Genomic DNA, 24,411 nt, shown 5'->3' on the forward strand with positions numbered 1-24,411 from the left:
TTTTCAAGTATAATGAGTGTACATTCCCTATATGGAAACATACAAGAAATCGGTTAGTAGCAACTCAAATGGATATCTATGAAAAACTACATGGAAGCAGTATCCAAATGCTGGACAAACTATTAGAAAAGGCTCATAAAAGGGAAGAAAATTCAGAGAGCAAAGTTGAAGTGGGCATTGAAATAAGGGTAGGATGAGTCAACAAGGGGGATGAGTGTATTTGATAATGGATTTAACAAAATACTGGTTGCTTTTAGACATTATTACTATGCTAAAGGTAGATTCATTTTAGATAAATCAGGTAATTTTATTTATGTAAATTAAATTCATGTAAAATTACTACCTAAACTAAAACACAGCCACAGTGGAAGCTTCCAAATGCTTTGAAGATCATAGCTTTTTACCTAAAAGACACACAATTTGAACAGCTATAATCTAGAGAAGCATTATTGTTTGTTGGTTGCCTGGTTCTCATTTATGACAACCTGATGTGGAATTTGTTTTTCTTCACTGGTCCCAGGCAAAGTCAATATAGGATTTAAAATACAAACCAAAGGACCTTTAAAATAGAAACTGTTGTCTCAGAAGTCTGAGATAAACCCCTCAAGCTTCTCTGCCTTTACTAGACACCAAACAGTCCTGTTTTGTCTTGTAATGTTTATTACATGGATATACGACAAAAGAAAAGCAGTATCCTAATTAAAAATAAACCGTTGGTATTTCAGGTTGAAAATTACACCCCCCAAGTTCCTTTCTCTCCAAAGAAAATCTCAAGATGATACATTTCATTCTCTAAATGAATAAAGTGCTAAAAAAAATGGAAAAAATGAAAAGCAGGATAGATTACCCGAAAATGTTTACTGAAGGCCCGTGTGTGCGCTGCACCTGGGGAGGCGGGAAGCGGATATACCTCCCGCGCACTGAAACCCTCAAGTCTCTGCCTGGGTGCCCGCAACCAATCAGGACGTGGAGGGGAAGGACAGGCGCGCCCCGCGAAAATTTAAACTGCCCGCGCAAAATCTGCTCCCCTGCAGGAGTTCGACTCTTTGTCCCTGACAGGTGACTGGGGAGTATTTGAATTTGCTACGAACTTTTAAAAGTATTGCTTCCCTCATTAATTAACCTAATGGGTATCAGAATTGGTAGGTGGGACTTTTTAGATGTAGGAGTTTCCTAAATGATAAACGGAAAGCCCGGGGCAAGGTTACTTTACATAAGAAGTTCTAGACTTATGCCAGGATCAGGTACCGTTGTCCCTGTCGTTAAGCGAATCTCGCGCTTGGCATGACAGGAAAGTCTACATAAGATTGTTACAGTAATTCCTTTATCTCGCAACTAAAAACTCTAATGGAGTTACAAAGGCTTAATACAAAAGAGCATACACCAGCTCTCTCCCTGAGAACATGGGTGGCTCTTAAAAGAGCCGTTAGGGTTGTTTACAGCCAACTCACTGTTTACTTGGCGCTGGTATACTTGGTGACGGCCTTAGTGCCCTCAGACACAGCGTGCTTGGCCAGCTCCCCGGGCAGCAGCAGGCGCACGGCGGTCTGGATCTCCCGGGACGTGATGGTCGAGCGCTTGTTGTAATGCGCCAGACGCGATGCCTCGCCCGCGATGCGCTCGAATATGTCGTTGACGAACGAATTCATGATGCCCATGGCCTTGGACGAGATGCCGGTGTCCGGGTGGACCTGCTTCAGCACCTTGTACACGTAGATGGAGTAGCTCTCCTTGCGGCTGCGCTTGCGCTTCTTGCCGTCCTTCTTCTGCGCCTTGGTCACCGCCTTCTTGGAGCCTTTTTTCGGGGCTGGGGCTGACTTAGCCGGTTCAGGCATAATTACAGCAACTCAACTTGCCTCACCAAAAGAAGGACAGGAAAAGATAGAGCAACAATAGAAAGCACAACGTGTCCTTTTTATATAGAATCTCTTATGCAAATAAGGTGAAATAAGTAAAGTCTTGTGTCTGATTGGTGGCTGTTCAAGAAAACGTCAGAAATTAGTTCTGACCAATCAGAATACAAGAGTCCCAAACTCGCATTTTTCATTGGTTAAAAATGAAGCCGCACTCCTAACCAATGAGACATCTTCTTTTTCGCGCCCAATAAGGGTTATAAAAAATGCAGTCGCTGCACTTTCGCTTTAGCAACTGCCTGTAAGGTTGTTTAGGTTAGGATGTCTGGACGAGGCAAGCAAGGCGGCAAAACTCGTGCCAAAGCTAAGACTCGCTCTTCGCGGGCTGGGCTCCAGTTCCCTGTGGGCCGAGTGCACCGCCTGCTCCGCAAAGGCAACTATGCCGAGCGGGTCGGGGCCGGCGCGCCGGTGTATTTGGCGGCGGTGCTGGAGTACCTGACGGCCGAGATTCTGGAGCTGGCGGGCAACGCGGCCCGGGACAACAAGAAGACGCGCATCATCCCGCGCCATTTGCAGCTGGCCATCCGCAACGATGAGGAGCTCAACAAGCTGTTGGGCAAAGTCACTATCGCTCAGGGTGGCGTCCTGCCTAACATCCAGGCCGTGCTGCTGCCCAAGAAAACCGAAAGTCACCATAAGGCTAAGGGCAAGTAGTGGCCTAGATCAACAGCAACTAGAATAAATCCAAATCAAAGGCTCTTTTCAGAGCCACCCACATTTTCTGGAAAAGAACTTAACATTCCTATTGTGTCAGGTGGTGAAAAGAGATTCAATCGGAAAAGTCTGAGTTACTCTTTCCAAACCTCCGCTTTGTTGGATGTGTTTTTGTAGTGACTATACTCACCACTAGGACTATAAATGCGTCACAAGTAGCAATTCGCATCACCGGTTTCTGAAATACATTAGTACAAAATATATTTAATCTGGCTCGAATTTAACAGATGGTGCAGTAAAGAGCTGACCACGCAGGCAGCTCGCAAGAGCCCGCCGGCCACAGACGGCGTGAAGAAGCCGCACCGCTACCGGCCCGGCACGGTAGCTCTGCGCGAGATACGCCGCTACCGCAAGTTCACAGACCCTCTGATCCGCAAGCTGCTGTACCAGCGGCTGGTGCGCGAGATCGCGAAGGACTTCATGACCTGCGCTTCCAGAACTCGGCAGTGATGGCGCTGCAGGAGGCGGGCGAGGCCTACCTTGGGGGCTCTTCGAGGACGCCAACCTGTGCGACATCCACGCCAAGCGACTTACCATCATGCCTAAAAATGTAGTTACTCTACAGATAAATGGAGAGCTTCATGATAGGATTATCTCCCCCACCCAAATGCTATCTGCCACCATACACTTTGGCTAACAGCCCATGTGCTGCTAGGCATTTCTCTCACCATTCTTAATGTTGCTAAATTAAGTAAAATACTGGGATTGCATCTGTAGGTATCTCACCATTCTGGAGCTCGAGAAAGGTTTCTCATATTTGGGATGCGCCCCAAACCTCAAGTGCTGTTACCTCAGGAGAATGTGACCAGGTGGTTATTCTAACAAACTTTAAATCAATCAAGACATTTAAGAAATTATTTCCCCTATTGCCATTGAAACCTAAAGCTTTGCTAATCACAGTGTATTAAACTTTTGTCTTGTAGACCTAAAGTACTGATGGGGTAAAGAAAATAGTGTAGATTATAGTAGGATTGGACAAAAGGCTGTTTATTAGTAGTGGGGAAACACAGTGTGTTGCCGGGTTCCTGACAGAAGCCAAGGCCTCTCAGCAAAACTGACAGGGTTATCTATGGAAGAGTTATTTAATGTGACATTACAAGTAATTTTTGTTGCTATAACCAAATGCGGAATACCCCTGCCCATGGTTTTTATTGCCTATGTCGCAGAATCTAGCCTCCTGTTCTCCACCTGCTGAACTCAACCTGATGTAATTTTTTTTTTTAAATATGAACAACTTTGTGTAGTAAAATTTATGGGAACACTCTTCAGAATAATGTTTTAAGTGTATAAACTGCAAAACTTGCAAAAAACTATTAGTTATCAAGGTATATTTCTAAAAGTAAATTTGATAGCGTGATGTACGTGCTTATACAGTATGTTAACTATGTAGTTAACAAATTACGTTATCCAATCTTTTGGTAAGCCTAAATGCCATCAGCAGGTAAGTATAAACCATGGTTTAGGTAACTCGCCCTTAGGAGAAAAGAAACTTCTGTGACTTCTGTTGGGTAACAAAGTAACAGGTACTGAGGTTTTTGGCCTAAATTCATAACAAAGTGAAATGCTAAAGTTCAGTGAAAGGTTAATTCAACTATATTTTTTCTCTACCTGGACCCATGACTTCCCTCATCACTACCCCTACCCCCACCCCATCCATACCCTGCTGACTTTTATCCTCAGAGGTATTGTGGCATATATGGACCCCGGGTTAAAAACCCTTCCTGTAAAATTTGGTCAACCTACCCCAGTCTTTCTCAAGTTAATTTTAATTTTTCACTGAAACTGCCTTTTCCTATCTGGAATTTCTTTAGCACTTAAGTCTATTAATACCATAATTATTTATACCCTTTTATTATCTCTATTTTGTACTTACAATATAACTCCTTCCAATCCTAGTATAAATAAGACTTCTTGGAATAAAAACAAATGCTGACAGCAATATCTAACAATGATAGACACTCAAGTGGCCCACCAAAAAATAGTAAAATACTCAACTTTTTCATAGAGTGTTTAGAAGCTATGTAACCCAAGTGATTTCATTCATTATTTAACTGTTCTGTCTTTAAATATGTCTTCCAACTGTAGGGAAAGAAAAATAATTTTTCCTCCACTCTCCTGAGTTTTTGGCTGAGAGCCTGTAAACAGATAGTTCAGGGGGGTCCCTGGAGGAGGAGAACCAGGAACGGTTTTCTTGACATAAGAGGAGCCATTTTGGCCTAAGCCTTTTTGTGATCTAAGCCTGGCCACAATGCTTGCCCTTGAACAGGTCTCAGCAATCAATGATCTTAAGGGAGTTAATGGAATGCAGGAACAAAGGAAAAACAGTCAAAAAACAGCAATAAAACTAGAGTCCTAGTTCCTCCTCAAGGAATATACATAGCAATCTGATACAGACTTGAGTTCTGGAGGAACTAAGGCCCCCACCCAGGTAGAAGATGAAATGATGATGTTGACCCTCACGACTTCAGTCAGCTAAAGCTTGGACTCTGCTGACCTTTGCCCCAAGTCTATTCTGAATTCTCCTGTGCTCCAGTCCCTTCATCAATATGCATATACCCTTACTTAAAACTTCCCCAATTTTGCTATTCAGGGAGACACTGCTTTAGGAAAGATCCCTGGTATTCTCCTTACTTGCTGCAAGTAATAAATCCTTCCTTTTCCCCATCTTTGGCTTGGTTGTGTCTTTTGATACAACACCCACCAAACCCAGTGTTCAGGTAACAAGTCCTGTAATAAAAGACAAATTCAGAAGAGAAAAGCAAGTTTATTAACATGTATACCTCATATATACTCCCATGTGGGAGATACCCAGAGAAATATGAGTAACTCCCTGAGGTGCCTTAGAACTCCAGCCTAAATACGATCTTACACTAAAGAGAAAAGTTGTGGGGAAGTCAGTTATGGGGAGGTTACTGGGGAAACAAGGGTAAATTTTGCTAGGCAGATATAAATTGATGACTTCTCCACTGATAAGGGTCTAAAGTTGTCTACTGGGATTAACCTGTGTCTTTCCTGGTGGCAAGGGGAGGAGGGACATCTTTGTATATCTGTGTTCTGCTCTTAGAGAAATGGAGGGAAAGCAAGATTTTCTTATGTTTGCTTCATCTCAAATGCCTCAGCTGGAAATAATCCTTATGCTACATGGTTTATTTTGCGGTGGCCTATTCTGCTAGCCCAAAGCACCAAATACTAATGTTTTGTTGATGTATGGTATTAAGTCTGTATTAATAAAAAATCTGAACTCTGCATTATATTTTTTAATGATAGAATATTTCTAATCAAAAGTTTAAAGCAAATTAAAACTCTCTCATTACAATACTTCTAAGGATTTTTTTGGTTTTTATTTTTTTCTGGTAGGGCTATTCAAGGACACCAACCTGTGCACCATCCACGCCAAGCACGTCACCATCATGCCCAAGGACATCCAGTTACCCTACAGGTCAAAGGGTTATATAGATAAATCCAGGATGAGTTCATCTTAAGATTCTTAATAACTACATCCACAAAGAACTTATTTCTAAATAAGGTGACATTCTGAGGATCCAGGTAGACGTGAATTTGGAGCTTGGGCTGAGGAACAGTATTCAACTCACTACAATGACACTGGAAAAATTCTGAATAGATGGTATTTGAGCAGAGATTTGAATAAAATCAAATCAGGTAGTAAATTATGTTGCTCTTTTGTGGAAAGTATTCTAAGCAAAAAAGATAATGTGAATACCTGAAACAGTAGTGTACATGAAATGTTTAGGTAAGATCAAAATGTTTAAGAAAGTTAAAGATCAAGTTTAAGATCAACAATGTTTAAGGAAGATCAAGAGCAGAGAAAGCAAGGGTAGAGAGTGAGTTCAGAGATAGGCAGAGGTCAGATCATGTAGGGCTTTGACCATGTAGAGTTTTATAAGCCATGCCATGAGTTTTTGTAAATCATTCTAAGAGTTTTGAACCGAAGAATTGCATAACCTGATTTACATTTCTTCAAAAGTTCTATAAGGTAACTATATGGTGAATACAAAGTTTAGAAACAATGGTATAAATTAGGAAGATATTGCAGTGGTCTTTTTGAGAGATACAGCAGTTTGGCCTAAATTGGAACAGACAATGCTTAGGTATAGACTATATTTCGCAAGTGTAGCCAATAAAGTTGCTGCTGGATTTGATGTGTACTGTGTAAGGAAGGAAAAACATCATTTTCCCTCTACCCTTCTGAATTCTTGACTGAGAGACTCCCTATAATAAAAGACAGGTTAACAAAAGAAAAATACCCAAAATTTTATTAACATGCATACCTCATGTATACATGAGACGTACTTAGGAAACAGGGGTAATCTCCTCAAGATAGCCCAAACCACCACCTTACATACCATCTTTAGCTAAAGTCAGAAGAAAGAAAGTTGCATGGGGATGGGGTGGTGGGCACAGCAGGGAGAGGGTAGTTATCAGAAAAAAAGCTTGGTAAACAAAGGTAGGGTTTGTTGTGCAGATTCAAGTAGCTGCTTTCTCCCATAAGACTCTTTTGTGATTTAGAATCATCCTTCTTTTCCTTGTTTGGAGAGGGAGACAGAAATGGAGCTTTCCTCTATAAATATTAAATGTCTTGAAGGAGTATAAAGCATACTAACAAACTGGCTTCTGATGTGAAACTGTTTGCTGATTCATTCTTTATTGAGGGTAACTTTAACCCAGAGGTTTTGCTCCAGGAAGGAGATAACAGGCAGATAATCTCAGAAGAATGGATAGACCCTCCCGAGTTCCTCCTGAAGATTCACTGAGGTTAAGAGAAATGTAACACCTTGTAAAACACCCTGATATCACCTTTTCTGTTCCATCCAATTTTTCTATAAAACCTCAAGACCAACCCCAAGATGGGCTCACAGACTTTAAGACATTAGCCTGCTGTGACTCCCTTTGTCAGGCAAAGCAATAAAGCTGCTCTTTCTTTGCTCCCAACATTCTGCCCTCTGAGTTTGAACTTGCTTTTTGGGGTGCAGAGGCTGATTTTTTGGTAACAATCTCTCACAAAAAGATAACTTCTACTGTTTTCAGAGATTTTCCTGTGTATTCTGGTTCTCAAAAATTAGTTCAAGATAACCTTTATGACAAAGAGGCAATATGTGGTGACATATTCAGCTACCCTTCAACTATGAAAGCACATAAAGATAAAAAGAAAAAACTTGATATGAACTAAGTCTATCTTGACATTAAGTAAGTTATTGTGTAGAAAACAGCTCGAATAGCATTGCATTTTAATAAAATAATATAGTGTATGTTTATAGGAAAATAAAGACCCTTGGCTGTCAATTTTAGAAATTATAAAGAATCTGACAAACTTTTCAGATATCCATCCATTGCTAACCTTATAATCACTAGTCATTATGCACAAACTCGTGAAATCAGATAGGGAAGGAGGCTAGTATTTGGTGGGAATTTTACTGATCTTTAAAGTAGAGAAGGGTCTGTAAAATATATTCCAGTTACTGATGTTGGGAAAATATAATTAAAAGAAAAATTATTGAATAAGTTTAATGTTTATTCAGGACAGAATGCTCAAGACGGGAAATTTTCTAAAGCGATTGCAAAGAGAGAAAGAAACCTCACTCTTTTATATAGCTAAGTGGATACAACCCATTACATTAGGTAGGTTTTGCAATCTGAGGTCAGGAAACTGGGAAATAGAACACTATTTTCCTTGATTACATTTCAAAGAGAGGACTCTAAGGTCCTTGAGGAAATATTTTTGAGTTAAGATGCAGACCCCACCCCCACCCCCTGCTATTTTAGTCATTAAAATAATTTACATACATTTGAAAGGGACAGAGAAAGAAATTCTGAAAGAGAAAAAAGGAATAGAAAAGGAACCCTCAGGGAGGATTAAGCCTCTTCATTTTCAATTTGTATTTGCCCTTAAATTAACTTGATGAATTAACCTATGCTAGCTATCTACTCCCTCAGTAAAACATACTGAATTTTGTTCCTGTTGATTGAATCAGTTTTGTTTTTGCAAAGGTTTTTACCTATCTTATGAAATTTATAGTTTATAGGAGTACTTTGAAAATACTGTAATGCGACCTTGCTAAAAGTAACTCTCATTGAAATAAAGGAAAAGAAAATCATTGAATAACAAGGGGATTACATGCTAATGCTGAAAGAAGTAATTACAATTTCTCACAATTTAAGCAATAGGAGAATTGTCTGTATATGCTTTAAAAATTAAGTATATACAACCAAGAATGTTTGAAATATATAATCATTCTTTTACCAAAGGCTGTCTTAGAAAGACAAGAGTATACTTTCTCTGCATTTGAATTTCTTCTTTTTCACTAATGACAAATTAGTTCTTGTAATTAATGAAAGTTTAAATTTTTTAAAAAACTATATATTACCCAGAAAACTATATATTACCTAGAAAAAAAATGGCCGAAACATTTAAAGACCAAATTAGGTATTTTTCAGGTTAAGAGGACACCATATTTTAAAAATAACAAATTTATCCTAATAATTGTATAGATTTAATACAGTTTTTACTGAGAGTAATAAAAGAATTTCTTTGTTGCAACTAGATAAAATGATTTATTTTTCAAGAAGATGGTGATAATAGTAGAAAGTATTTGAAAGAAATAGTTATGAGGTAGGAATTCACTGCCAAATAATAAAATATTTTTCAACATTACAAATAATTAAAACCCTCCAGCACTACATAGACTGATCGGTAGGACAATAAAAACTTAAATAATTTTCAGTGAAATATTCAACAGAAGATCAATTAAGTTCCTCAAATAAGTGGAGAAAATATTTAATATGTTATACTCATTAGCCGGCTGGTTAATTTTTAAAATGTTAATTCTCTATACAAGAACCCAAGTCTGGATTATTACAGAATTAAATTTTTTAATACTTCAACCCATTATCAGTAAGATTATAGGAATTGCTATTGAAAATGAAAATTGATACACACTTGGTGGAATTTAGCAATATACCTGGAAGATCTTAAAATTCTCTATTTTATTAGCTCATTCTGGTTCTAGCCCTAGGAAATTAGTATATTTCCCCCATATATTAAGGAGAAAAACTTCACAAATGGTAAAACCTTATGCAAATACTGTTCAAGAAAATACCTGCATATTGGTAGAGATAAAAGCAGAATATTTTATTCTCTGTGCTATTTTATGTATCACCTACAATTTTAAAGTTCTGTTGTTTAATGAGGATGAGGAGCGAAACACACTAAACGAAAAAAGGGAAGCAAACTAGCTAGGTCATTAGCTAGGTCTTGAGGAATCCAAAAGAATTAACTAAAAGAGTACAAAAGGGAGCAGCATGGCCAGTTTGTTCCCTCTTCGGTCCCATCCCCCAACCCCGAGGTATTCCCGCCACAACTCTTTCAGTTTTCACTCCGGTCCGCGGAGGTTACTATTTAAAAAGGAGCTGCGACGACAGATTGCACTTTTTTGTTTTTTGGCATTCTAAAGATGTCCGGACGCGGTAAGGGTGGAAAGGGCTTGGGCAAAGGGGGTGCCAAGCGCCACCGCAAAGTCTTGCGTGACAACATCCAGGGCATTACCAAGCCCGCCATTCGGCGTCTGGCTCGGCGCGGAGGTGTCAAGCGCATCTCCGGCCTTATCTACGAGGAGACCCGCGGCGTGCTGAAGGTGTTTCTGGAAAATGTGATCCGGGACGCCGTCACCTACACTGAACACGCCAAGCGCAAGACTGTCACGGCGATGGACGTGGTCTACGCTCTCAAGCGCCAGGGACGCACCCTCTACGGCTTCGGCGGCTAAACACCGGTCGTCTCGCTTCAGCAAAACCAAAGGCCCTTCTTAGGGCCACCTCTCCGTTCACTTGAAAGGGTTTGGCGCTTTGTTTAGTGTGATACAGCTTCGGAAGCTAAAATGTAAGAAAGGCCATTTTTAGGGCCTCTAAAGGTGCTGAAAAAGCAATGCTGTCAGAGATGTCTATTTTCAGTGAGCAGTTGACATGGTTAACTTAAATGGGCAGAGCTATACTGTAAAATTGCTTCCGAGGCTTTTATGGCAATCACTAAAACACATAGGTCAATTGAGCCAGAGCCAGCAATGGGATGTATTTAAGAATTATAGTAGTACTACTGCTTCCGTTCTAATGGCCATTACGATCACGGTAACGCATTACCCAATATAATGAAATTTTCACTTGAGCTTAAATTTAGATTCAGAATACGTATTGACAGCTCTTATACTGACAAGTTAGTGGCTCTTAAAAGAGCCTTTGGGGTTAGGTTTCAAGACACTTACTGAACGGGCTTACTTGGCGCTGGTGTACTTGGTGACGGCCTTGGTGCCCTCGGACACGGCGTGCTTGGCCAGCTCCCCGGGCAACAGTAGGCGCACGGCCGTCTGGATCTCCCGGGACGTGATGGTCGAGCGCTTGTTGTAATGCGCCAGGCGCGACGCCTCACCCGCGATGCGCTCGAAGATGTCGTTGACGAATGAGTTCATGATGCCCATGGCCTTGGACGAGATACCGGTGTCCGGGTGAACCTGCTTCAGCACCTTATACACGTACACCGAGTAGCTCTCCTTGCGGCTGCGCTTGCGCTTCTTGCCATCCTTCTTCTGCGCCTTAGTCACCGCTTTCTTGGAGCCCTTCTTTGGGGCTGGAGCAGATTTTGCCGGCTCAGGCATAACTGAGAAAACTCCCAAGACGTGCTCTAAACGACACCACAGAGAATCTAGAAACAAACTACCACGTGCCCTATTTATATAGAGCTTCTTATGCAAATAAGATAAGTTAAAGTCCTGTGTCTGATAGGTAACTGTTCAAGAAAAACGTCATAGATTAGTTCTGACCAATCAGAGCGCAAGCATACCAAATTCGCATTTTCATTGGTTAAAAAGAAGCCACATTCCTGACCAATAAGACATCTTCTTTTTCGCGCCCAATAAGGGTTATAAAAAGTGCAGTCGCAGCACTTTCATTTTGGCAGTTACCTGTAGTGAAGTTGGAGTCGGAATGTCTGGTCGAGGTAAACAGGGCGGCAAGGCTCGCGCCAAGGCCAAAACCCGCTCTTCGCGGGCCGGGCTTCAGTTTCCTGTGGGCCGAGTGCACCGCTTGCTGCGCAAGGGCAACTACGCCGAGCGGGTCGGGGCCGGCGCGCCTGTGTATCTGGCGGCGGTGCTGGAGTACCTGACGGCCGAGATCTTGGAGCTGGCGGGTAACGCGGCCCGCGACAACAAGAAGACGCGCATCATCCCGCGCCACCTGCAGCTGGCCATCCGCAACGACGAGGAGCTCAACAAGCTACTGGGCAAAGTCACCATTGCTCAGGGTGGCGTCCTGCCGAACATCCAGGCCGTACTGCTGCCTAAGAAAACTGAGAGCCACCACAAAACCAAGTAAGGGAAATCAAGGTTAGAAAAGTTGGAAAATAAAGGCTCTTTTCAGAGCCACATCCATTGTCAGAGAAAGCTGTTGCACAAAACTTACTGTTTTGGGTGTTTTATTAGATTGTTTCAATCCTTTTAAGGGGAGGTGGATCATCTACAATAGCAATTCAGGATGTGGCCTGAATTGAAAGGGCAAGTTGGTGATTGGCATGAGCTAGTATGTCCTGGAGAGGCTTGTCCAGAAGTTGGAGATGAATCAGAGAGAAAAAAAAAAAACAAAAACAAAAACTGGCAGCCAAAGTGAAATGCACTGATTGCTTTTAGAAAACAATTTAGCAATTCTCAATATACTATTAAGAGTCGTTTGAAGCAACATTCTGATTAAGTGACGTAACTAAGGATGGTTTTCATCAGATGATGAAATTCTTAAAATTCCACGCAGCAGCCATTTACATTTTCTTTAGGATTTAATGAGTAAGACAATTTGTTGATTAAAAACATGCAGAATTTTTTTACTCCCATATTAGTAAATCCTTTGTCCTATTTGGAACACATGTATTCTTTTAATACACTCTTTTAATGCACCATAGTAACTCAGGATATAAGTCTGTGTAACCTAGAAAGTCTGCCTCCCTGGAAGTCATACTCCAGGTGGAGGAGCCATAAATAAACGTGAATATGTAAGATTATACATATCTTGTAAAGAACATAGGGGAGATACGCCATAGAGCATAATGGGAACTCCTATTTTACATAGTGGGTAAGTGGAGATAACTTCTTTAAAGATGTTGCGTGATCAGAGATCTACATAAACTGAAAAAAAAAAAAAAAAAAGACGGGCAGATATTAGAGGGAAGAGTATTTCAAGTAGAGGGAACTGAAAATGCAAAAGCCTTAAGACAGAAAATGTGTTTTTCTTGGGAACAGCCAGAAGGCCCATGAGGCAACGAACTTAAAGCAGATGGGGAGGCCATGAGGGAAACACCACAATATAGGACTTTGGGTGTGTAAGTTAATGTATAAAGGTAATTAATAGCAATCCTGACCTAGATAATAAATTTGATTATACAGACTAGCTAAATAGAAAAAGCCTTGGAATGCAACCTGCTTTTTAAAAAGACACCATAAATATGGTATTCTTTGTTATGTGGTTCAAAACTGAAAGATTTGAGAGGATGTAGTTTATAATTCAATACAAGATTTGTTTGCTACTCCTAGTCTTTGCTTGCAGAAACTTGTTAAATGAAATAATAATGAAATGCAAGAGACCCAGGGGGAAAAATATGGTGATATAGTGATGCAGCATTGGGTTCTCTGGAAGCAGGTGCTGAGATGGAGTTTGGGGTGCAAGGACCAACATTTGTGAAAAGAGGGAGGAACTAGGATTGGACAGAGGAGAATGTCAAACTGTGATACAGGCCGGACAAATGGGAGCAGTGGAGCCTGTATTGCCTGGTAGAGTTGCCTCACATTGGGTGAAAATGGCCCTGGATCAGCCTTTACGTCTCCATTTTGCTCTCTCACTGATACAGACTGTCTTGGGGAAGGGTGTGCCTTGAGTAGGGTGGATCTCTGCAATTCTGGTGGACACTGAAGGAGCTGAGAGCTGCTGCCTATTTACTAACTGCTCTGCAGTTGGGCAGCAATTCTTACCTTGGTTGGGGTATCTGGGAACTGCATTTCTGGTGCAGTTAGACTCGTTAATATGAATATAAATATCAACATTGAATAATGTCTATTGATAGTATTTGTAAAACTGACGTTAGTGTACATAACTGGTATTGTTTCTTTACTTTCATTGAGGAAGTTAAAGGGGATGTGTCTCCTTTTTAGAGAAATGAGAAAACTTACTAACTTCTTAAAAAAAAAAACCAATTTCATATCCTCCTATGAGTTTTAGATGCCTCAATCATTGCAAATGGAAGGTGATATAAAATAATTATAAGGACTATTGAGAGAATTTTCCACTAGCCTTCTCTCGCTCCTCCAGATCCAGCAAATCACTTCACTTATGCAGTCCTGGGAATAATCCAGTTTTGCACCATAATATGAAAGCTTCAAAATGAATAGCTGAGGCCCCAACAAAGAGGAGAGTGAGCCTTTAAAGAAAACATGGAAGAGAGATTCAAGGCAGACCACTCATGGGCTACATACGTAACATGAATGCATTTGAGGTGGGTGTCGTTCTAATTTCAATTTAGAAAAGAAATGGTATGGAACTGAATGTTTCTGCCATCCCCAACCCCAACACTGGCAAATTCACATATGAAAATCCTAAACCTCTAGTGTGGTATTTGGGGGTGAAGCCTTTGGAGATAATTGGCTTTAGATGAGGTCATGAAGGTAGAATCCTCATGGTAGGATGAGTGCTCTTATAAGAGGGAGGGACCAGACCCTCTCCCACTGACTCCTCAAGCCCACAAAGAAATCACATGAGCACACAGATGGTAGCACCTACAAACCAGGAATCAGGCCCTCACCAGACACTGAATCTATTGGCACCTTGATCTTAGACTTCTCAGATTCCAGAACTGTGAGAAATAAATGTTGTTTATGCTACCCAGCCCTGTAATATTTGTCATAGCAGCCCAAACTGAGTAAGGCAAGAAAGTATAATGTCATTTATTCAAGTAGATTCTCAACTCGTAAGAGATAAAGCTCTAAATCAGGATATTATCTACCTCAACACAAAGCCCACACATAACTGCCTTCTCTTAACTATCTGGTCTTATACACTGTGGTATAAAGTGCATAAATATTTGGGTAAGAATGTTAAAGGGAGATGTTGAAAAATTTTAGCAGGCAAGTATCATGATCAGATTTGCATTAACTGATACCAAATGAAAAAAAGAATAAAACTAAAATTATTCAAATAATGTTTACAATAGTTTAAGACGAATAACCAAAAGTTCCTGAAAATGAGGATCACACTTAATACATACTTTTCCTCATTTTCCACCCTTCACCCCCTTATCTTCATACTTATTAGATGGAGTCAATGCCATGTATTTGTTGTAGGGAACAACTGTAAAAGGGGGAGAGTAGGGCAGTAGAGTGGCAGTAAAGTGAGCAGGCAATTCTAAGTAAGGACAGAAAACAAAGTGCATATGTCTTTAGACGACAGAAATAGATGTTCCTGAGGAAAGAGCAGAAGGCAGGCATAAAGACAGATGGCTTCTTGTGGCTTGCCGTGATCGTATAGTGGTTAGTACTCTGCGTTGTGGCCGCAGCAACCTCGGTTCGAATCCGAGTCACGGCAGGATGGAGTCTTACATCTGTGTACCTTGTATCTTTTCTCAGCATCGCAATAGAGACCGTCCGTGTAAAACCCACGTGAAATTAAAGGGACTTCTATCTAATCCGGACCAAAAAACACAAATGTTCATCCTGCTGTCACCCGCCAGCCAAACAGAAAGTGTACTTTTTGTTTTTCTTTTTTCTCCAGTTCTTCTCTTCCCAACCATACTCAAGTGTAACACTCCTGTTGGCATTGGCTGGAAGTCCCAAAGAAGGAATTGAAGAAATAATAAAACTAGAAAAAAATTTCCTTTTAAACACAATGAAAAGACTATTCAAAAGCAGATCCAGGTTTACGGTGGTAATCTTTTCCAGCACACAAAGGAATGATTGTGAATCACGCATTTCTAAGTGTGGTGCCTGGGCCATTGCTGAGAAACTGTAAACTGATAATCTGGAGAAAATTCGTGGCTCAGAAGAATAGCCACCATCTCTAGGCCCTTCAGTTTGAGTGAGTTAGAAAGGGCCAAGTGCACTAGGTAAGGTGGGAGTGGCTGAAGAGTTGATCTGAGATGGGGAGGTGGCTGGAAAGCAGAAGCAGTAGTTACTACGTGGGTACCACAGTGAGATGACAAGGGAGAAGCAAATCCCCAGAGGAACTTAGGTGAGTTCACTTCTCATACCACAGCACTCTGAGAACACATAAATAGTACCTCATCTCCCCTGGGCCTTGTAAATTTTAAGTGCTTGAAAAATACTGTCTTCTGTCTTCTTATTTTTAGCAGCTTATTAGAAGTTTCAGAATGCAGATATCTGCTTCAGTTTTCTAAAGCCTTCTCTTCTTAGGGCTGAAATAACCCATTTCTTCCCCAACTGTCCAACTGACATGGATTCCGAAACTCATACCAACAAAGCTTTGGGGATATTGTAACTGCAGCTGAAATGTCTTATAATTTGGATGCCATCCCTCCAGCAGCCCAGGCTTGAAGCTGCTTCCCAGTAGTCTAACAGCATTCACAGTGGGCCATCCATATTTGCTGCAATCACATCTACTTCAATTTTCTTTTGTGTATGTTATTTCTACTGAATTTTACAAGGATGAGTTCAAGGACCAAGTATGTATTGACCCAGAAGGACCAGCTCCTGTCAGGTTTTTTTTTTTCCCACCAGTGAACAAGGAAACTCAGATTTAGAACAGGAGACAACATCTTGATCTTGCAATTCTCTAGAACATACTTTTGCTGGCTCTTACTGGCCTGAGTAGCAAAAATTCATGGACTATGGCCCAGAGGCTACCTCTTCATAAGTGCATTAGGTCCTAAATCTAGCACAGAACTAACAAATTAGCAGAATTAATCTATCCAGGTGAGTGATGGGATAAAGACCTATACTTCATGATTTGCTCAAAAAGTAGAGAGCTTGCTTGGCATGCTCCATATGATACCCGGTAGCAACATGTGTTTCTATTAGATATATCAGGTTCTGAGGTTTGCAATTATATTGTGTAGCTTTAAGTGAAATCACTAGTAAATCTGGGATAAACTGAGCAGGGGAATTATGAGATTAGACATTTGCATTTTCCAGATTTCCTTTTATGAATTCTTGACTATTGGTCTGGGAGCATCCTCCACCACCTGCCAATCACATTTGCAGAGAGAAAACTGCCCTCCTCTATCTATGGCCCCCATGGTCTATTTAAATTTCTCGATGGAAACTAATGAGAGTTACCACTTTCTATAATTGTTCTCAAGATTTAAGGACATCAATATGCGTGATGGCGTTAGCTCAGTGAGGTACAAACCAAAAACATGATAAAATAAGCTGTTGTTGTTGTTAAATAGCATTGCTACTTAAGTGGAAGAAGGCCTTTGTGCGGTAATGTAAATACTGATGCCAAATTCAGCATCTGTTTAAATTTACTGTAGTCCTCTGCTATTTTGATGGTAATAACCTAATTCCAACTATGTCAGGAAGTGTTTTGTCTGTCTTCAAAATTAAGGTTTATTCAGCTTGGCTATTTATAAAGCCAATGTCTGCCAAAATGTTTGTCATGATAGGCCATAAATTTGGGGAAGGGGCAGGGGTCTTGGACAGAGGTAGATCATAGGAAGAATGGCCACAAAAGTTAAGAAATCAGGGAAGGAAAAAATATGTATACACCAAAGAAACCTAATATCGGCAGAAATCCAGAAGAAGAATAGGCTGGGTTTGGGGGTGTTACTTTCTCTCCAGTGTGCAGCAGTCTGCCTGTGTCCATATGCCTCCTTCAGCACCTCCTTTATGTTAAAATGGCTGCTCATATTAACTGAAGGACAAACAAAGCTTTTTCTTTCAGGCTTTAGCAAGACTTATGAAAGTACTTTCTTGCCAGTGAGAAGCAGAAGTCAGGGAATAGTTAGACCTCATAAAGAACTTCAGTCAAGAAAGTTGAAAAACTAACACATCCTGGCCTTGTGATGAACTAAGTAGTGTGTGGAAGCTCATAGCTCACAGCTCACAGCTCACATCAAGGTAAATGAGAGGCAACTCCACTCTTGGTTAATGAATAAAGTTAACCTCAACCACAATAGGTTTCCTAAGGCGTTCTTATTGCTGAGTGCCCCTCAGCCTTCTTGGTCTCTTCTCAAAGTGTGAAGATGGGGAAGACAGATTCCTATGGACAGGCTGGAAAAGGAGAGGTACAAAAGCAAACTCTGAGTGGAACAGCTAAAAGTAATTCCAATGAGAAGAGAGAGAAATAGTGATTAATGTTGATTCTGCCCCACGACACTTGTTAGACCCTTTGCTGAGAAAACATTTTAGCAATTCTTCTCCACTGCATTCACTGAAATGTTGAAAAACTTTGCTTTTCACATTCCAGCCTGTAATCCACCTACAATTAATTTGTATGTATATTTCAAAGTATGGATTTTTTTCTAATATGTACAGTTGAGTCAGCAATACTGAATGAATAGGCCATATCTCCCTTCTGATCTGCCCCACCCACCTATGTCAGACATGATGTTTCATTATTTACTTTGGACTATATTGTGCTATCCATTCTGTTCCACTGGTTTATTTATCTCTGTAAAAACACCTTATATATTAATTACTGTCTTTTGAAATCTGACATTTCGAAGAGAAAGCACCTCTACCATCCTTCTCTTTTAAAATAATTTAGCTTGCCAAATCTTTCTAGTTCTTCCAAGTATTATAATCTGTTGGAATTTTGATTGAAACCTCATTATATATGTGTGTGTGTATCTCTGTGATTTTAAAGAAACTTTATATTATTATTTTACAAAGCTTTCACTTTCATTAATATGGTACATCACTGCATTTATTTAAGTAGTTTTTTATATCTTTCCATAATATTGTATAATTCTCCCTGTGTAAGTACTGTACACAATTTGTCAGATTATTCTTAAGTATAAATTTAAAACCTTGTTTTTTGTGTGTTTCTGAGTTAAAATTGTGAAGCATATCCAAAAAATATGTTCAACTCATTTATTGATTTTAAACACTTACAGGTTCTCCAGTTTTTTCCTGTAGATATATCATCTGCAACTAATGATTACTTACTTACTCCTTTTCACACCTTGTACGTATTTTCTAAGTTTAAAATGTTTATTTATTTAAAATAATTTAAAATATTTATTTGTATCTAACAATACAAACTATTATTACTCCTCCCATATGGAATGATTAATCTTTTTATTTGCACAATTTTCAATAGGTCTTATTTCAACCCCAAATCCATCTACCAGTTATTTAAATCTTTTTTTCCCTCCATCTCTTTTTTTTTTTTTTTTGCTTGATATTCCAGGATATTATCACACTTTATGACCTACTTAGTGAATTTTTCACTTCTGATAATATATTTTTATTTTACAAAAGTCCTTTTCCTTGTGTGAATACAGTTGTCTTTATTTCAGTATTCAATTTTGTCTCCCATCTCTCTGAGTATATTAACATTGATTTATTCTTAGCATTGTTCTACCTATGTCTTTGTCTACCAAGTTGCTTTTTGTTTCTGTTTTTGTTACATTTAATATAGTCTTCAGATATATAATGATTCTGGCTTTTCTATTCACGGTTAAGAACAGGATATGGGAAAGTTCACTGGAAGCTCTGACCCTTTGGATGGCGCTTGCTTATTTTGAGTGGAAGTGGGATCCAAGAGGGTTGGGAAGGCTCACTGTAAGGTCAAGGTTTTCATAGATGTCTCTTGTCTTTAGTATGGAATTACAGCCATCTAATAAGGCAAATGCTTCTTAGGCTAGAGACCTCTGTTTTATCCTTTTAGGAGCATAAACTTGGAGTCTTCTTGCTGAGAACTTCCAGGTAGGAGCTGGGAGAGCTCGACTCTCTAGGAGAGAGAACCTGGGTCCTCTGAAGGATTGAGAAACTGCTGGAGCAGCCAATCTTTGTTCGGACCTGCCCGCACATTTCTTTGGCACTGTTCCCAGTTTGAGGCCCAGGCCACACTAGTCTGACCTCCACCCAGTTTTACAATTTTAGGAATTCCTATTGGTTAGGATCTCTCACTCTTGAGGTGAGAAAATGTTTAGTGTCCCCAGCACTCAGGCTTCATTGAAAAATCTGTTCCTTCCTGACTTTTGTGGTGACTAGAGGTAACAGAAATAATAAAATTATTTTTTTGTGCCAATCTGATGTTCTACTGGCCACAGAGCTAAGCAGTTTATTAAAGTGGATATCCCAAAGGAAAGCTGGGGGAGAATCAGCAATTCTGTTTCTCAAATAGCACACTCAGAAGCCTAAACTACAAAAACGAAAATGAAAAACCCGCTCTGTTAGCCTTAAAGGGAGGGCAAAAAAGAAAGGTCCTGAGGGACTGGTTCCACTGGGGCTCGAACCCAGGACCTTCTGCGTGTAAAGCAGACGTGCTAACCACTACACTATGGAACCTCTTGGGGGGGTGACTTGTTTTATGTCTCCAGATACAAAAGATTTTGGACAAATACATCAGAAAATATTCAATTCAAAGATAGATGAGTTTGAACATAGGAAATTGTGGGTGCTTAACTACATTTCTAGTGCATCTCACTTGCACAGAAGCTTGAAATATCCTCAAATTGTGTCATCTGTGTCTATCTAAAACCATATTCTTGATTTGTGCCTCTTTGAACACTTCTAGACTAATCTATATTTTCCCATTCACCCTGGGAGTATTTATTTCCAGCGTAGGTGCCAAGCATTTGCCAAGGTGCTGGGGATAGAGCAGTGCAACAGTTAAAACCCCTGCGTGTATGCACCTTATGCTGCAGTTCCTAGCAAATAACAGGTGCTGAATAAATGTATCTTTATTTCAAGGGAATTACAAGCTAATTAGCAGCACTCTCATGACTTCCCTGTTTTTGCAACTGGGTTAGAGTTAGACAGTTAGGGACTGCTCACTAAGCTAAACTTAGAAATTTGTGCATTAATTAAGATGGGAGGTGAATGAATGTTTTCAATTGTAGGAGTTCAGAGCATTTTGGCCACCCCAAAATATGCCACTCTGGTATATTGATTATATTAAGTTAAAAGCAGTTGAGAAACAGCAGGTACTGTTATAGGAGAGAGAAAAATAATCAAATAGCCCAAGTGCAAAACAAAAACTCATAGGTTTTCTAGAACAAATGTAAGAGGTTTCCAGTTCTTATTGAAAAGAACAAATTAGAAAATAAGGCCGTGCTCCAGAGGCAAGGACAGAACCCATACAGACATACAACTTATAAACTTTAAATTCAAAAACTTTCCCACTCACTAATCTCAGCAACATAGAATTCTTGTTCTCATATCTTTTCTTATAAGAAACCAAAAAATATTTGCTTACAGTTTGGGGAGTCTAGGATTGACTTCATAGGTCCATGAAACATTGGCCCAGACTTAGAAGAACAGAAGCAAAAAACAAATCTTTAGGACGTTCTTTGAAGGGAAATTAATAAAATGTAATTCAAACAATTACTTTCATATAATTTACTATTTACATGCTATGACTTGTGCTGGGTTTTAGAACTCCCTTGACCTGCAGACACATTTGCTATCAGGAAAAGCACATCATTTTATTAAATTCAAATTTTATGAAAATGTGAGGTGGCTAAGATAAAGGAAATGTAGGATGCTACATGAGAACCCATATATCCTGGAGACTGTCACTAAACCGAAACTTCAAGCACTAGAAGACACAACCCCAGTGGACTATAATATAAAAACCCAGCACACTTCTCTAGATATCTAGATGGATTATGCTTCAAATGTAAAAAAGAAAATCTACACCTTTTTAGAACATTTTAGACCTATTTTTTTTAAAAGGAAAATCCTTAACAAAATCAAGGATTTGTCATTAAGTTCCCCCATTGTCAAAGTCAATAGACAGGGAACATAACAGCAGAAAATATTGCAAGGTCTAAAATTCACAATAGACTAATGACTACAAAATACAATGTACCCCAGGTTCATTGACATGAAAAAGGCATCAACCTCTATAAGAACATGGACAAATAGGAAGAAGCACATAAAATGCGATTAAAATGACTAACAAACATATAGACAGATGCTCAAAATCTTTAGAAAACGTAAACATAAATTTAAAAACACAATGATGAGATTTATCACTGTACATATAAGATTACAAAGTAGAAAGCTGGATGTTAAGCATGGGCAAGGATAAAGGGACGTGCAGTGCTGGTGGGACTGTAGACTGACTGGAAAATAAACCAGGATTAATTAGTGTGTGTGTATATATATATATACACCAATGATACCTTACACAAGTACATAAAGGGGGATAGATGAGGAAGTGGTGTTATAGGGAGTGGGGGGACAGTGAAGGCAACCTGTGAGTCCGTCACTGGGACAGAAAATAGTAAATACAATGCCCTTCATGGGATTTTACATAGCAATTAGAAGCAATGATTTAAGTGTACACAGGGCAACCTTGATGGATCTGAAAGTCACAATGTTTTTTAAAAGGAGTAAGAATATAGTACATCATTTATATAAATTTATAACATATACGCACAGAACAAAAATGTCAACTCTGCCCAAATAAATATAATCAAAATGAAACAATAAACAAATTAGGAAAGTTAGACAACCTACGGAATGGGAGAAAATTTTTGCAAGTGAAACCGACAAAGGCTTGATCTCCAGAATATATAAGCAGCTCATACGACTCAATAAGAAAAAAATAAACAACCCAATCCAAAAATGGGCAGAAGACCTAAACAAGCAATTCTCCAAGGAAGACATACAAATGATCAAAAAGCACATGAAAAAATGCTCAGTATCACTAATTATCAGAGAAATGCAAATCAAAACTACAGTGAGGTATCACCTCACACCAGTTAGAATGGCCGTCACTCAAAAATTCACAAATGACAAATGCTGGAGAGGCTGTGGAGAAAGGGGAACCCTCCTACACTGCTGGTGGGAATGCAGTTTGGTGCAGCCACTGTGGAAAACAGTGTGAAGATTCCTCAAAAGACTAGGAATAGACTTATCATATGACCCAGGAATCCCACTCCTGGGCTTGTATCCAGAAGGAACCCCACTTCAGGATGACACCTGCACCCCAATGTTCATAGCAGCACTATTTACAATAGCCAAAACATGGAAACAGCCTAAATGTCCATCAACAGGTGACTGGATAAAGAAGAGGTGGTATATTTATACAATGGAATACTACTCAGCCATAAAAACCAACAATATAATGCCATTTGCAGCAACATGGATGCTCCTGGAGAATGTCATTCTAAGTGAAGTAAGCCAGAAAGAGAAAGAAAAATACCATATGAGATCGCTCATATGTGGAATCTAAAAAACAAAAACAAAAACAAACAAACAAAAACAAAGTGTAAATACAGGACAGAAATAGACTCATAGACAGAGAATACAGACTTGTGGTTGCCAGAGGGGTGGAGGGTGGGAAGGGATAGACTGGGATTTCAAAATTGTAGAATAGATAAACAAGATTACACTGTATAGCACAGGGAAATATACACAAAATGTTATGATAACTCACAGAGAAAAAAATGTGACAATGAGTGTGTATATGTCCATGAATGACTGAAAAATTGTTCTGAACACTGGAATTTGACACAACATTGTAAAATGATTATAAATCAACAAAAAATGTTAAAAAAATAAAAAAATAAAATCAATTCATAAGCTCTTAAAAAAACAAATTAGAAAAGTTGTTTATGCAAGGAGAGAAATGGCGAGAGGACATAGGGACAAAGGGAATAAATGAATCTTGAAATATTGTAAAGCAGGGCAAGTAGATTAGGTATAGGTTAGACTGGCAAGGAAGAACTAGGGGGAGGGGCGGGTTGTGGGGGGAAGATCTATGAAGATAAGAATCAAGTCAGTTTTAACGCAGCAGTGCAATGAGAGAATCTCCTGTGCATCAGTGTGTCCTCATCTTTGCTTGCTTTCTTGTGCCAGGTTAAACAAAATAGAAGGAAACACAATAGTCTTGCTCATATGCAGTGAATTAGCTCAGAAAGTAGCACCGTGGGCTCTGTAACCTTCCGGTAGTGAAACTGATTCTTACATTTCTCATTGTCTCGGGAAGGTGGGAGGTGGGGCAAATTGTTAAAACGTGCTTTATTTACCCTATTCTAGAATACAAATCCTATAGGTGAAAAAAATTTTGTTTTGTTCGCTATTCTACCTCCAATACCTAGAAGAGTAGCTGAAATACAGTAGTGACATATTTGTGGACAAAATGAATTAACCGAGAAACAAATTTAAAATATGTTGCAATATCCAATATTTTCTCTAGAGGGCAACAGTCGCCATGAAATAGAATTTTTCCTCTAATTTACAATCATTTTTAAAACCTTGCTTTGAAGAATTTTTATTTTTTAATGTTGACGTTTCTGCTTTAGTATGAGTTCAGAAACACAAATGTGCTCTCTTTGTTACAAAATCAAATAATTTCTGGCAAGTTACTACATTTCACAGAAAAAGTTACAAATATGAAATAATTGAGTCTTTGCTGGAGAAGGGGCCCTGTGGCTTAGCTGGTCAAAGCGCCTGTCTAGTAAACAGGAGATCCTGGGTTCGAATCCCAGCGGGGCCTTCCTTATTTATTCGGCTTTTGTATCTCAACAGTGTAGTTGCCGTTATGTATGTTCAAGATGTGCGGAGGAATTTATTACACTGATAAAGCCAGTGTTGAATCGTGGAGAGTC

At 39.5% G+C, this 24,411-nt stretch overlaps 6 protein-coding genes, 3 non-coding genes and 1 pseudogene across 13 annotated transcripts in view; 7 read left to right on the forward strand and 3 right to left on the reverse strand.

The window, feature by feature from the left end:
- On the reverse strand, positions 1-2,016 carry LOC102519391 (histone H2B type 1-J). Its single transcript, XM_006182156.3, has 2 exons — positions 1,452-2,016; positions 1-27 (listed from the first exon to the last, which is right to left on the reverse strand). Exon 1 carries the CDS (start codon positions 1,833-1,835, stop codon positions 1,455-1,457), a length of 381 nt encoding a protein of 126 aa, XP_006182218.2. The 5' UTR covers positions 1,836-2,016; the 3' UTR covers positions 1-27; positions 1,452-1,454.
- LOC102519152 (histone H2B type 1-K) lies at positions 1,747-11,526 on the reverse strand. 4 transcript variants are annotated; one of them, XM_032463403.1, is made up of 2 exons: positions 10,901-11,454; positions 1,747-1,856 (listed from the first exon to the last, which is right to left on the reverse strand). In XM_032463403.1, exon 1 carries the CDS (start codon positions 11,288-11,290, stop codon positions 10,910-10,912), a length of 381 nt encoding a protein of 126 aa, XP_032319294.1. In that variant the 5' UTR covers positions 11,291-11,454; the 3' UTR covers positions 1,747-1,856; positions 10,901-10,909. The 4 variants fall into 4 exon arrangements, 3 of the variants coding, with proteins under 3 accessions (XP_032319294.1, XP_032319293.1, XP_006182217.1); XM_032463402.1 differs by lacking the exon at positions 1,747-1,856 and adding an exon at positions 10,060-10,514 and having other exon boundaries at positions 10,914-11,526; XM_006182155.3 differs by lacking the exon at positions 1,747-1,856 and adding an exon at positions 10,060-10,514.
- Positions 2,052-2,582, forward strand: LOC102519638 (histone H2A type 1). The gene has a single exon (XM_006182157.3). It carries the CDS (start codon positions 2,175-2,177, stop codon positions 2,565-2,567), a length of 393 nt encoding a protein of 130 aa, XP_006182219.1. The 5' UTR covers positions 2,052-2,174; the 3' UTR covers positions 2,568-2,582.
- LOC102514223 lies at positions 2,841-6,961 on the forward strand (annotated as a pseudogene).
- Positions 10,094-10,459, forward strand: LOC102519874 (histone H4). The gene has a single exon (XM_032463430.1). It carries the CDS (start codon positions 10,097-10,099, stop codon positions 10,406-10,408), a length of 312 nt encoding a protein of 103 aa, XP_032319321.1. The 5' UTR covers positions 10,094-10,096; the 3' UTR covers positions 10,409-10,459.
- The window catches only part of LOC102518919 (histone H2A type 1-J), a 15,452-nt gene continuing 2,528 nt past the window's right edge, over positions 11,488-24,411 (forward strand). The window contains exons 1-2 of one of the 2 annotated variants that reach the window (XM_032463401.1): positions 11,488-12,001; positions 13,983-14,782. In XM_032463401.1, the coding sequence (XP_032319292.1) occupies positions 11,619-12,001; positions 13,983-14,058 (459 nt within the window). In that variant the 5' untranslated portion in view covers positions 11,488-11,618 and the 3' untranslated portion in view covers positions 14,059-14,782. Of the gene's footprint in view, positions 12,002-13,982; positions 14,783-24,411 lie in introns of those variants that run through there. The other variant, XM_014557166.2, reaches the window with a different exon arrangement.
- Positions 11,881-24,411, forward strand: part of PRSS16 (serine protease 16) — a 55,915-nt gene continuing 43,384 nt past the window's right edge. The window contains exon 1 of the mRNA XM_032463376.1: positions 11,881-12,001. The gene's annotated coding sequence lies outside the window, so the exon portion shown is untranslated. The remainder of the gene's footprint in view (positions 12,002-24,411) is intronic.
- TRNAH-GUG lies at positions 15,180-15,251 on the forward strand. Its single transcript has one exon. It is a non-coding gene; the product is annotated as a tRNA-His (tRNA).
- On the reverse strand, positions 20,065-20,137 carry TRNAV-UAC. The gene has a single exon. It is a non-coding gene; the product is annotated as a tRNA-Val (tRNA).
- TRNAT-AGU lies at positions 24,226-24,299 on the forward strand. The gene has a single exon. It is a non-coding gene; the product is annotated as a tRNA-Thr (tRNA).

This window comes from Camelus ferus, chromosome 20 (genome assembly GCF_009834535.1).
Source record: "Camelus ferus isolate YT-003-E chromosome 20, BCGSAC_Cfer_1.0, whole genome shotgun sequence".
In the NCBI taxonomy this organism is placed as follows: Eukaryota; Metazoa; Chordata; class Mammalia; order Artiodactyla; family Camelidae; genus Camelus; species Camelus ferus.

Coding starts and splice junctions, on each gene's coding strand:
- LOC102519391 (XM_006182156.3), bottom strand. CDS start 1,835: ATGCCTGAACCGGCTAAGTCAGCCCCAGCCCCGAAAAAAGGCTCCAAG.
- LOC102519638 (XM_006182157.3), top strand. CDS start 2,175: ATGTCTGGACGAGGCAAGCAAGGCGGCAAAACTCGTGCCAAAGCTAAG.
- LOC102519874 (XM_032463430.1), top strand. CDS start 10,097: ATGTCCGGACGCGGTAAGGGTGGAAAGGGCTTGGGCAAAGGGGGTGCC.
- LOC102519152 (XM_032463402.1), bottom strand. CDS start 11,290: ATGCCTGAGCCGGCAAAATCTGCTCCAGCCCCAAAGAAGGGCTCCAAG. Junction 10,515..10,913: donor ACCAAGTACACCAGCGCCAA/GTAAGCCCGTTC, acceptor CTTACATTTTAG/CTTCCGAAGCTGTATCACAC.